The 10,854-nt window shown below is 47.7% G+C and overlaps 1 protein-coding gene across 1 annotated transcript in view; it reads right to left on the bottom strand.

Moving 5' to 3' along the window:
- RHPN2 (rhophilin Rho GTPase binding protein 2) overlaps positions 1–10,854 on the bottom strand; it is a 90,483-nt gene that overhangs the window by 60,952 nt on the left and 18,677 nt on the right. Inside the window, exon 2 of the mRNA XM_023229110.1 lies at positions 8,086–8,201. Coding sequence (XP_023084878.1) covers positions 8,086–8,201 — 116 coding nt within the window. The remainder of the gene's footprint in view (positions 1–8,085; positions 8,202–10,854) is intronic.

Raw genomic sequence — 10,854 nt, 5'->3', positions numbered from 1 at the left:
TTACTTTTTTTGAGACAGAGTCTTGCTCTGTCACCCAGGCTGGAGTGCAGTGGCACAATCTTAGGAGTCTGAGGCAGGAAGACTACTTGAGGCCAGGAGTTCAAGACCAACCTGGGCAATATAGGGAGACCTCCATCTCTACAGAAAATCTGAAAATGAAAATTAGTTGGGAATGGTGGTATACGCCTATAGTCCAAGCTGCTCAGGAGGCTAAGGCAGGAGGATCACTTGAGCCCAGGAGTCTGAGGCTGCAGTGGGCTAGGATTGCACTGCTACACTCCAGTGTGGGCAACAGAGCAAGACCTTCTCTCAAAAAATAAATAGGCACGGTGGCTCACACCTGTAATCGCAGCACTCTGGGAGGCCTAGGCACGAGGATTGCTTGAGCCCTGGAGTTTGAAACCAGCCTGAGCATCATAGGGAGACCCAGTCTCCACAAAAAATTTTTAAAATTGGCTGAATGCCAGTCAGGTGTGGTGGCTCATGTCTGTAATCCCAGCACTTTGGGAGGCCGAGGTGGGCGGATCACTTGAGGTCAGAAGTTTGAGAACAGCCTGGACAACATGGTGAACCCCCTCTCTATTGAAAATACAAAAATTAGCCGGGCAGTGGTGCATGCCTGTAATCCCAGCTACTAGGGAGGCTGAGGCAGGAAAATCGCTTGAACCCGGGAAGCAACAAAATGAGACTCCATCTCAGAAAAAAAAAAAAAAAAAATTAGCCTAGTGTGATGGTACACACCGGTGGAGGCTGAAGCGGGAGGATAGCTTGAGCCCAGAAGGTTGAGGCTGCGGTGAGCTGTGATCATACCACTGAACTCCAGGTTGGACAACAGAGCAAGACCCCACCTCAAAATGAATAAATATAAAAAATTTATTTATGTATTTATTTATTGAGACAGAGTCTCCCTCTGTCACCCAGGCTGAAGTGCAGTGGCATGATCTCGGCTCACTGCAACCTCCATCCCCCTGGTTCAAGTGATTCTCCTGCCTCAGCCTCCCAAGTAGCTGGGATTACAGGTGCACGCCACCACGCCCAGCTCATTTTCTTTTCTTTTTGTTAAGAGACAAGGTCTCACTCTGTCACTCAGGCTGGAGTGCAACGGCGCAATCTCGGCTCACTGCAGCCTGGAACTTCTGGGCTCAGGGGATTCTCCAGCCTCAGCCTCCCGAGTAGCTGGGATTACAGATGTGTACCACCACACGTGGCTGATTTTTGTATTGTTAGTAGAGACAAGGTTTAACCATGTTGGCCAGGCTGGCCTCAAACTCCTGATCTCAAACGATTTGCCCGCTTCAGCCTCCCAAAGTGCTGTGATTACAGACTTGAGCCACCGTGCCTAAAATGTTTTTTTTTTTTTAATAATACATATGTACTTTGCATTCTGTCCCCATTTGTTTTAGTGTAATTTTTTTTTCTCCCAAGTCTTTTCATGAAACTGTCCTTCCAGGAATAAGCACCACACTGACACAGTGACTTGCCACAGCTTCAGCAACCTTATTAGAGCAGCTTAGCCTTAGTCCATCTGATCCCAAATCCCGCTCTGCCAGGGCTTTGGGAGGCTGGAGTGAGATCCCCTGCTGAGGTGGCTGCCAGACTGGCAGGACATATGCTCCCAGCCTCTGGATGGAGGAAGGTGAGCCTTGGAGTTGGTATCAGCCCTAAAGGCTATGGAGGGCCTGCAAACCCCACCACAGACACACACCAGTCTTCCCACAACTGACAGTATGAGCTGTCATTAACCTCAAGTCACTCTCATGACAGTCAAGGCCATTCCATGTCACTCCTGACCCAGAATTTCATCACCCTCGTCCAGGGGTCACAAACTAAACTGAAGACCTGAGGGATTTGTTCACCTGGCTCTCAAGGTGTTACTCTTCCCTCTCTGAAACGAGTCCCCAAAACTTAAAAATTCAACCATCGACCAGGCACAGTGGGTCATGCCTGTAATCCAAGCACTTTGGGAGCCTGAGGCAGGCAGATCACTTGAGGTCAGGAGTTTGAGGTCAGCCTGGCCAACATGGCAAAACCTCATCTCTACTAAAAATACAAAAATTAGCCGAGCATGATGGTCCGTGCTTGTAGTCCCAGCTACTCAGGAGGCTGAGGCAGGAGAATCACATGAACCCGGGAGGCGGAGATTGCAGTGAGCCGAGATCGCGCCACTGCACTCCAGCCTGGGTGACAGAGCAAGACTCTGTCTCAAAAAGAAAAAAAAAAATTCAACAATCAGATTAAAAAATATATATATATATATATTCCTAACTACTCCCGGAAAAAAAAAATTAGAAGATACAGCAACTCTGGCCCTATCCTCCATGAGGCAAACTGCAGTTGCCTCATCTAGAGAGGGCATATGCTGTGCACTTCACCACAGTCCCCACCATTCCCTATTGTCTCACAGCACAGAATCCAGTCCCATTCACTCATTTCAAGCCCACCTGAACCCTGTAAACCTCGGAGCAGGTCACTTCTGATCTAGCCCAAAAACTCTCAGCACAGCAGGGGAACCTGAAGCCCAGACAGGTTAAATGACTTGCTTTGTTCAAAGAACTAGTTAACTAAAACTAGTTAAAACTAGGCAACCTGTTTTTTCTTTCTTTCTTTTTTTTGGATGGAGACTCGCTCTGTTGCCAGGCTGGAGTGCAGTGGCGCGATCTTGGCTCACTGCAACCTCCGCCTCCTGGGTTCAAACGATTCTCCTGCCTCTAGCCTTCCAAGTAGCTGCGATTACGGGCACGTGCCACCACACCCCCGGTTAATTTTTTTATTTTTAGTAGAGACGGGGGTTTCACCATGTTGGCCAGGATGGTCTCGATCTCTTGACCTTGTGATCCACCCGCCTCGGCCTCCCAAAATGCTGGGATTACAGATGTGAGCCACCACGCCTGGCCCTGCTTTAAATTTCACAAAGACTGCCTCAATTTCACATAAACTTCGTCAAGTTTCTACCCTAGCTTTCCTCAAGGGAAGGAAGCTGGGAGAAGATAGAATATTGTCTCTGGTTGGCCTAAATGAAAAAGTACGGCCAGGCATGGTGGCTCACGCCTGTAATTCCAGGACTTTGGAAGGCCGAGGCAGGTGGATCACTTGAGGTCAGGAGTTCAAGACCAGCCTGGTCAACACCGTGAAACCCCGTCTTACTGAAAACACAAAATCTAGCCAGGCATGGTGGCACATGCCTATAATCCCAGCTACTCAGGAGGCTGAGGCACAAGAATCGCTTGAACCCAGGAGGTGGAGGTTGCACAGTGAGCTGGTATCTCGACACTGCACTCCATCCTGGGAGACAGAATGAGACTCTGTCTCAAAAACACAAACAAACAAACAAACAAAAACCTGAAAAAAAGTGCATCTGAAATATTTAATGGCTTCCTAACACAACTCCAGGAAGCCCATGGACTCCAGGCTCGAATGGATCAGAGAAGAGAAGACTTTGAAGGATCACAACATCTGGTTTTTCAAGTGCCTGCCTAGCTACAATACCCTCCGACAGCCCTCAGGTAAGGGCTCAGCACCCCCGTTTCCATTCCTGCATTTCTGGGGACATTTCCAAACATCCCCCACCCCTATTCCAACAGTTCTACCTTCCTTTAGGTGCTACGGTAGGACACCTGGGAACCAGAAGACAAACAGAAGGAAAGCAGAGCCTAATTTACAACTGAAACCACCCATGGCCTGCGGGGACAGCCACGTAATGGGTTGCCCAGGGACACTGAGGGGCCAGAGCAGAGCTTGGCAAAATGCCCTATTTGTTTTCGGGAAACCGTTGGTGCTTATTGAGTCAGATTAATAAATACCTTCAGGGTTTCCTCTGACAACATTCTCCAGCAAGAGGCACTTTGAACCTTTAGGCCACTGTGAGAATCATTAACAACCCCCACCCCTACCCCTGCCAACCAAACCACTGCCAGTTTAACAATGAGCTTGAGCCAGGCTCGGGCCTCAGAAAGGGTGACTGCTAGTGTCGTTAAAACAGAATAAGGCACACAAAATTGCCCTAGTTCCTGCCTGAGAAACTCCCAAGTTCCCTGCTCACAGGGGCCTCTCCGACCACCCTTTGTCTCTAAGGCTGGTCACCCTGGGCCAACCTCTATGACATTCAGAGTTCATTATTCCCTAGAAAACATCACTTCCCTAGGTGATCTGATTTGTTTACTTGCCTATAAAGGTGTCCTCCCATCCCCCAACAAGAGAAATCACAAAAGCAGGGCCTCGCCTGATCTTCATGCACCTCAACTGTGCCTGCCACTTAACAGGTGGTTCAATAGCCAGGCACAGGGGCTCACTACTGAAATCCCAGCACTTTGAGAAGCCGAGGCAGGAGGATCACTTGAGGCCAAGAGTTTGAGACCAGCCTGGGCAACATGGTGAAACCCTGTCTCTACTAAAAATTTAAAAAATTCAATTAGCTAGGTGTGCTGGCACGTGCCTATAGTCTCAGCTATTTGGGAGGCTGAGGCAGGAGAATCACTTGAACCTGGAAGGCAGAGATTGCAGTGAGCCAAGATTGCACCACTGCCCTCCAGCCTGGGCAACAAGAGTGAAACTCCGTCTAAAAAAAAAAAAAAAGAAGGTGCTCAGTGAATCCATGAATAGATAAATGAATTATTGTCCACTCCTCGGAAAGCCACACAGCATCCAGGCTACTCATCTGCCCCTCAGTCATACAGCAGGCCTGTCCAAGGGTCAACCAGAACCCTAGGCCACAAAACACACCACAGCCTTCCCAGCACATGGCAGGGAGTCCCAAAATCAGGGGGCCTCTCCCACGTTACACAGATGACATGAGTTCCTCTCTGCTACGGGAGCGGACAATTCCCATGTCCAGACTTGTCTTGGGACGGGGACACGGCCTGACTTTTTAAAAGCCAAAATGCTACAGTATTTTTTGCCAGACTCCTCCAGTAACAACCTCCTTTGCACCCAGTTGCAAAAGGAGCTGGAGAAGAGGTTCCCAGACAAACTTCCCACCCAGGACCTCAGGTATTCCGTGAGTAACAAAAGCAACACAGGCCAGGAACAGCGGTTCATGTTTGAAATCTCAACACTCTGGGAGACCGAGGCAGGAGGACCACTTGAGGACAGTAGTCCGAGAACAATCTTGGCAACATAGCAAGTCCCTGTCTCTACAAATAATTTTTTAAAAATCAGTCGGGCATTGGCCAGGCACAGTGGCTCACGCCTGTAATCCCAGCACTTTGGGAGGCCGAGGCGGGTGGATCACAAGTTCAGGAGTTCGAGACCAGCCCAGCCAAGACGGTGAAACCCTGTCTCTACTAAAAATGCAAAAATGAGCCGGGCACAGTAGCGGGCACCTGTAATCCCAGCTACTCAGGAGGCTGAGGCAGGAGAATCGCTTGAACCCAGGAGGCAGAGGTTGCAGTGAGCCGAGATCCCACCACTGCACTCTAGCCTGGGTGACAGAGCAAGACTCCATCTCAAAAATAAAAATAAAAAGTAGTCGGGCATGGTGGTGTATGCCTATGGTCCCAGCTACTCAGGAGGCTGTGTTAGGAAGACTGCTTGAGCCCAGGAGGTTGGGGCTACAGTGAGCTGTGTTTGCACCACTGCACTCCAGCCTGGGCAACAAGCGAGACCCTGTCTCAAAACAAAACTAAACCAAGCCCAACACAGGAGCAGCATTGCTTTCCCTGATGGAGTGGGTGGTTCAAGAGGGTTGCTTATATAACTCTTCTGGACCTCTGAAGTATTTCACAATAATAAATAAAAATAACTCATGTACTTGGTAGAAGAACATTCAAACACTGACAGGAATGAAATGAAAACTGAGTCACCTCTACCCCTATCCCCAGTCTTGCCCCAAAGAACTGACTGCTAACAGCTTCTACCTTGGTCCTTTTGTGCATATACAAAAGCATATGTACAACATCCTTTTATTTCTTTTGAGACAGAGTCTTTCCCTATCGCCCAGGCTGGAGTACACTGGCACAATCTTGACTCACTGCAATCTCCGCCTTGCAGGTTCAAGCAATTCTCATGCCTCAGCCTCCCAAGTAGCGAGGATTATAGGCACACGCCACCACACCCAGCTAATTTTTGTATTTTTAGTAGAGATGGGGTTTTGCCGCATTGGCCAGGCTGGTCTCAATCCTTGGCCTCAAAGGATCCACGTGCCTCAGCTTCCTAAAGTTCTGGGATTACAGGCGTGAGCCACCATGCCTGTATATGTACAACATCCATTAAACATACACACACACTCAGGGTGTGCTGCCCTGAACTCTTCTTTTCCCCTCTTAACATCTCAGAGGTCTTTCCTAAGGAGTAAACACAGACCCATTCAGAAATGAACTGCCCCCAAGGTCATGATCAGAGCCCCTTCTCCTGCTTGACTGAGTGCTCAGGGGAATAGCCCACGTGGAAGAGGTGATCCCGCCGTTCACTCAAGTCTGTGACCAGCGGCTGGGAGCCTCAGAGCCTTGTGGCTCTTTTGCAAACATTCTGTTTTTCCAAACAACCTCTACAGGAAGGCTCCAGGTTCCCCCAAGGCCTCCAACGACGAAGCTAACCCACTGGGAATACCCATGATCAATATCCTCGCAGACATTTTGGCACCCTCGCCCCTGGAATCCCTGAAAGTCCCAGGAAGCTCCAAGGGACTTGCAGTTTCAAGCAGGCAGGCTGGACCCCATCTCTGCTGGGTTTTCAGGTTCTAGGTCCCCAAAGGCACTCCACGTCTCTTCCTCAGGCCCCAGGAGGCATCTGTTTCACTTACCTGGGCAGCAGGTGTGGTGCCCACCTCGACTACACATTATAAAAGGTGGCGTGAAGCCCAGGCGTGGTGGCTCATGCATGTAATCCCAACACTTTGGGAGGCCGAGGCAGGTGGATCACCTGAGGTCAGGAGTTCGAGACCAACCTGACCAACATGGAGAAACCTCATCTCTACTAAAAATACACAGTTTGCTGGGCGTAGTGGCACATGCCTGTAATCCCAGCTACTCAGGAGGCTGAGGCAGGAGAATTGCTTGAACCCGGGAGGCAGAGGCAGCTGTGTGAGCCAAGATCGCACCAATGCACTCTAGCCTGGGCAATAAGAGCGAAACTCCATCTGAAGAGAAAAAAAAAAAAATGGTGGCATGGGGCCAGGCACGGTGGCTCATGACTGTAATTCCAGCACTTTGGGAGGTGGAAGCAGATGGATCACTTGAGGCCAGGAGTTTGAGACCAGGCTGGCCAACATAGCAAAACATCGTCTCTACTAAAAAGACAAAAAATTAGCCAGTCATGGTGGTGCACACCTGTGGTCCCAGTTACTCGGGAGGCTGAGGCAGGAGAATCGCTTGAACCCAGGACGCACAGGTTGCAGTGAGCCGAGATCGTGCCACTGCACTCCAGCCTGGGTGACAGAGCAAGACTGTTTCCAAACAAACAAAAAAAAAGGTAGCACGGGGGTAACGAGTCACCGGTAGAACTCGGAAGGAAAAAGAAACTCTGCACTCTTTGTAAACAGAAGGCAGCTGGCACTTTGTCTTTTGCTGCATTTCGTTGCCTGGAGAGGGTTTATAGAGGTCTAGACACAGATAAGGCTTCCCCGAGTTCTCTGCTGGATAAGTAACTGTTTTACCACCACAGCATACTAATGAGCGCCCTAGAGCACGGGGGTGTACTGAGCCCTCTCATTAATAAGGTGGACACTGGCAATAGAAATGTACCCTCTCCCTCCTTTCTGCTTTTCTTTCCTTTATATATTCAATAAACATTTACCAAGCAGATTCTGCACCAGGCATAGTGTCAGGCAGTGGAGAAAATAGGCAAGTCCCAGAGAAAGCCAGAAAACAAACCTCAAGACAAAAATAGGGCTTCCCATCAAGATAGTTGACTGAATTGAAGCCAAACGCCACACCATCTGCATCTATCTCCCACCCACCCAATTCCCACACACACAAACAGGCAGGGTAAAATACCTGTTTTGAACATAATCAAGTTCTAGGCAAGAAAGAGACAGTTCCAGATGCCAGAAATGAGGAGGAAACCCAAAGCTGAAACCAAGAGCCTGGCCTGGGAGTTTAGGGAACAGATGGCTAGGACTCAGGAGAGGCAGGGAAGCCAGAAGACACCTACTTCAGAAGGTTTTCCGCTCCGGTCCTCATCCGCACGGCTTTCAGGATCTGCTGATTCAAAGCAGCTCTTTGGTTCTGCAATTTACTCCGGCCGGTTTGTGCAAGGGGATTACAGCCCTGAGGAAAAATAAGAGATGCCCCTTCAGAGGTCGGCCACTCTAAAAATGATGACAGGGTTTAATATAATGGAAAACGTTTAACTTCAAAAATAATCTTTTCTGAAAACAAAGCATCTATGTAGAAAATATTGAAAAGTATAAAGAAAAGTCGCTCATAACACAATTGCAAAACAGCCACTGTGAATTGATCTTTCCTTCTCATCTATTTTATTTATTTATTTTAGAGACAAGGTCTCAGCTAGGCACTGTGGTTCACGCCTGTAATCCCAGAACTTTGGAAGGCCAAGGCGGGTGGATCGCCTGAAGTCAGGAGTTCGAGACCAGCCTGGCCAACATGGTGAAACCCTGTTTCTACTAAAAATACAAAAAATTAGCCAGGTGTGGTGGTGGGCGCCTGTAATCCCAGCTACTCAGGAGGCTGAGGCATGAGAATCGCTTGAACCTGGGTGGTGAAGGCTGCGGTGAGCCGAGATTGCACCACTGCACTCCAGCCTCAGCAACCAAAGTGAGACACTGTCTCAAAAATTAATTAATTAATTAATTAAAGACATATCTCTGGGGCAGAGTTATAAGATCAAACCTCTTTAGGGCTACCTATGGACCAGCCCAATCATCCTTCAGGACAGAAAGGCACACACACCCTCGTGACTGCTTTCCCCCTCACTGTTACTGAGTATCTACAATTTTTTTTTTTTTTTTTTGAGACGGAGTCCCACTCTGCCACCTAGGATGCAGTGCAGTGGTGCAATCTTGGCTCACTGCAATCTCCAACTCCTGGGTTCAAGTGATTTTCATGCCTCAGCTTCCCAAGTAGCTGGGACTACAAGTGCATGTCACCATGTCCAGGCAATTTTTCTATTTTAGTAGACACAGGGTTTTGCCATGTTGCCCAGCCTGGTCTTGAACTTCTGACTCCAAGTGATCCACCTGCCTCAGCCTCCCAAAGGGCTGGGATGGCAGGTGTGAGCCGCTGCGCCTGACCTACTTTTTTGTTTAATAACAGCTTTATGGAGATATAATCCACATACCATACATTTCCCCCTTTTAAAATACACAATTTATTGTTTTTAGTATATTCAGGAGTTACAGAACCATCAACACTATCTGATTTTTATTTATGTATTTAAATAAAATAAATAAATATATTAAATATTAATATATTTATTATAAATTTAATATAATATAATATTATTTATTATAAATATATAAATATTAAAATATTAATATATTTATTAAATAAATAAATATATTAAATATATTAAAAATATATTTATTTATAAAAAAATAAATATATTTTTGAGATGGTGTCTTGCTCTGTCACCCAGGCTGCAGTGCAGTGGCACGATCTCAGCTCACTGCAACCTCTGCCTCCCAGGTTCAAGTGATTCTCCTGCCTCAGCCTCCCAAGTAGCTGGGATTACAGGTGCCCACCACCATACCCAGCTAATTTTTGTATTTTTTGTAGAGATGGGGTTTCGCCATGTTGGCCAGGCTGGTCCTGAACTCCTGACCTCAAGTGATCCGCCTACCTCAGCCTCCCAAAGTGCTGGGATTACAGGCATGAGCCACCACACCTACCAACCACTATCTGATTTTAGAACATTTTCATCACCCTAAAAAGAAAGCAAGTAGCCATTAGCATCACTCCCCATTTCCTTTTCCCCTTAACCCCAGCCCTAGGCAACCCCAAATCTACTTTCTATCTTTACAGGTTTGCTTATTCAAGATTATTTCATATAAACGGAATCATATAATATGTAGCCTTTGCATCTGGCTTCTTTCACTTGCCATGATGTTCTCAAGGTTTAACCAGGTTATAGCATGTATCAGAACTTCGTCTCTTTTTGTCCCCAAAAAAGATTTCATTATATGGATACACCACACTTGTGTACTTTATCCATTCATCATACGATGGGCATGGAGAGTGTTTTCACTTTTTGACTATTACGAATAAGGCTGTTTATGTGCGTACAAGGTTTTATATGGACACACTTTTGTTTTTTTTTTTTTTTTTTTTTTGAGACAGAGTCTCGCTCTCTGGCCCGGGCTGGAGTGCAGTGGCCGGATCTCAGCTCACTGCAAGCTCTGCCTCCCGGGTTTACGCCATTCTCCTGCCTCAGCCTCCTGAGTAGCTGGGACTACAGGCGCCCACCACCTCGCCCGGCTAGTTTTTTATATTTTTTTTAGTAGAGACGGGGTTTCACCGTGTTAGCCAGGATGGTCTCGATCTCCTGACCTCATGATCCGCCCGTCTCGGCCTCCCAAAGTGCTGGGATTACAGGCTTGAGCCACCGCGCCCGGCCATGGACACGCTTTTGTTTCTCTTAAATGTGGAAATAAAAGTTCTAGATCAGATGGGATTTTTTTTGTTTTGTTTTTATTTTTGTTTTTGTTTTTTTGAGACAGAGACTTGCTCTGTCGTCCAGGCTTGAGTGCAGTGGCTCGATCTTGGCTCATTTCAACCTCTGTCTCCCGGGTTCGAACGATTCTCCTGCTTCAGCCTCCCATGTAGCTGGGATTACAGGTGCGCACCACCATGACCAGCTAATTTTTGTATTTTTAGTAGAGAGGGGGGTTTCACCATGTTGGCCAGGCTGGTCTCAAACTCCTGACCTCAAGTGATCCGCCCGCCTTGGCTTCCCAAAGTGCTG

Source organism: Piliocolobus tephrosceles, chromosome 21 (genome assembly GCF_002776525.5).
Source record: "Piliocolobus tephrosceles isolate RC106 chromosome 21, ASM277652v3, whole genome shotgun sequence".
NCBI classification, from domain to species: domain Eukaryota; kingdom Metazoa; phylum Chordata; class Mammalia; order Primates; family Cercopithecidae; genus Piliocolobus; species Piliocolobus tephrosceles.
Note: the sequence above shows the minus strand (reverse complement) of the source record. Positions and strands in the feature narration are given on the sequence as shown.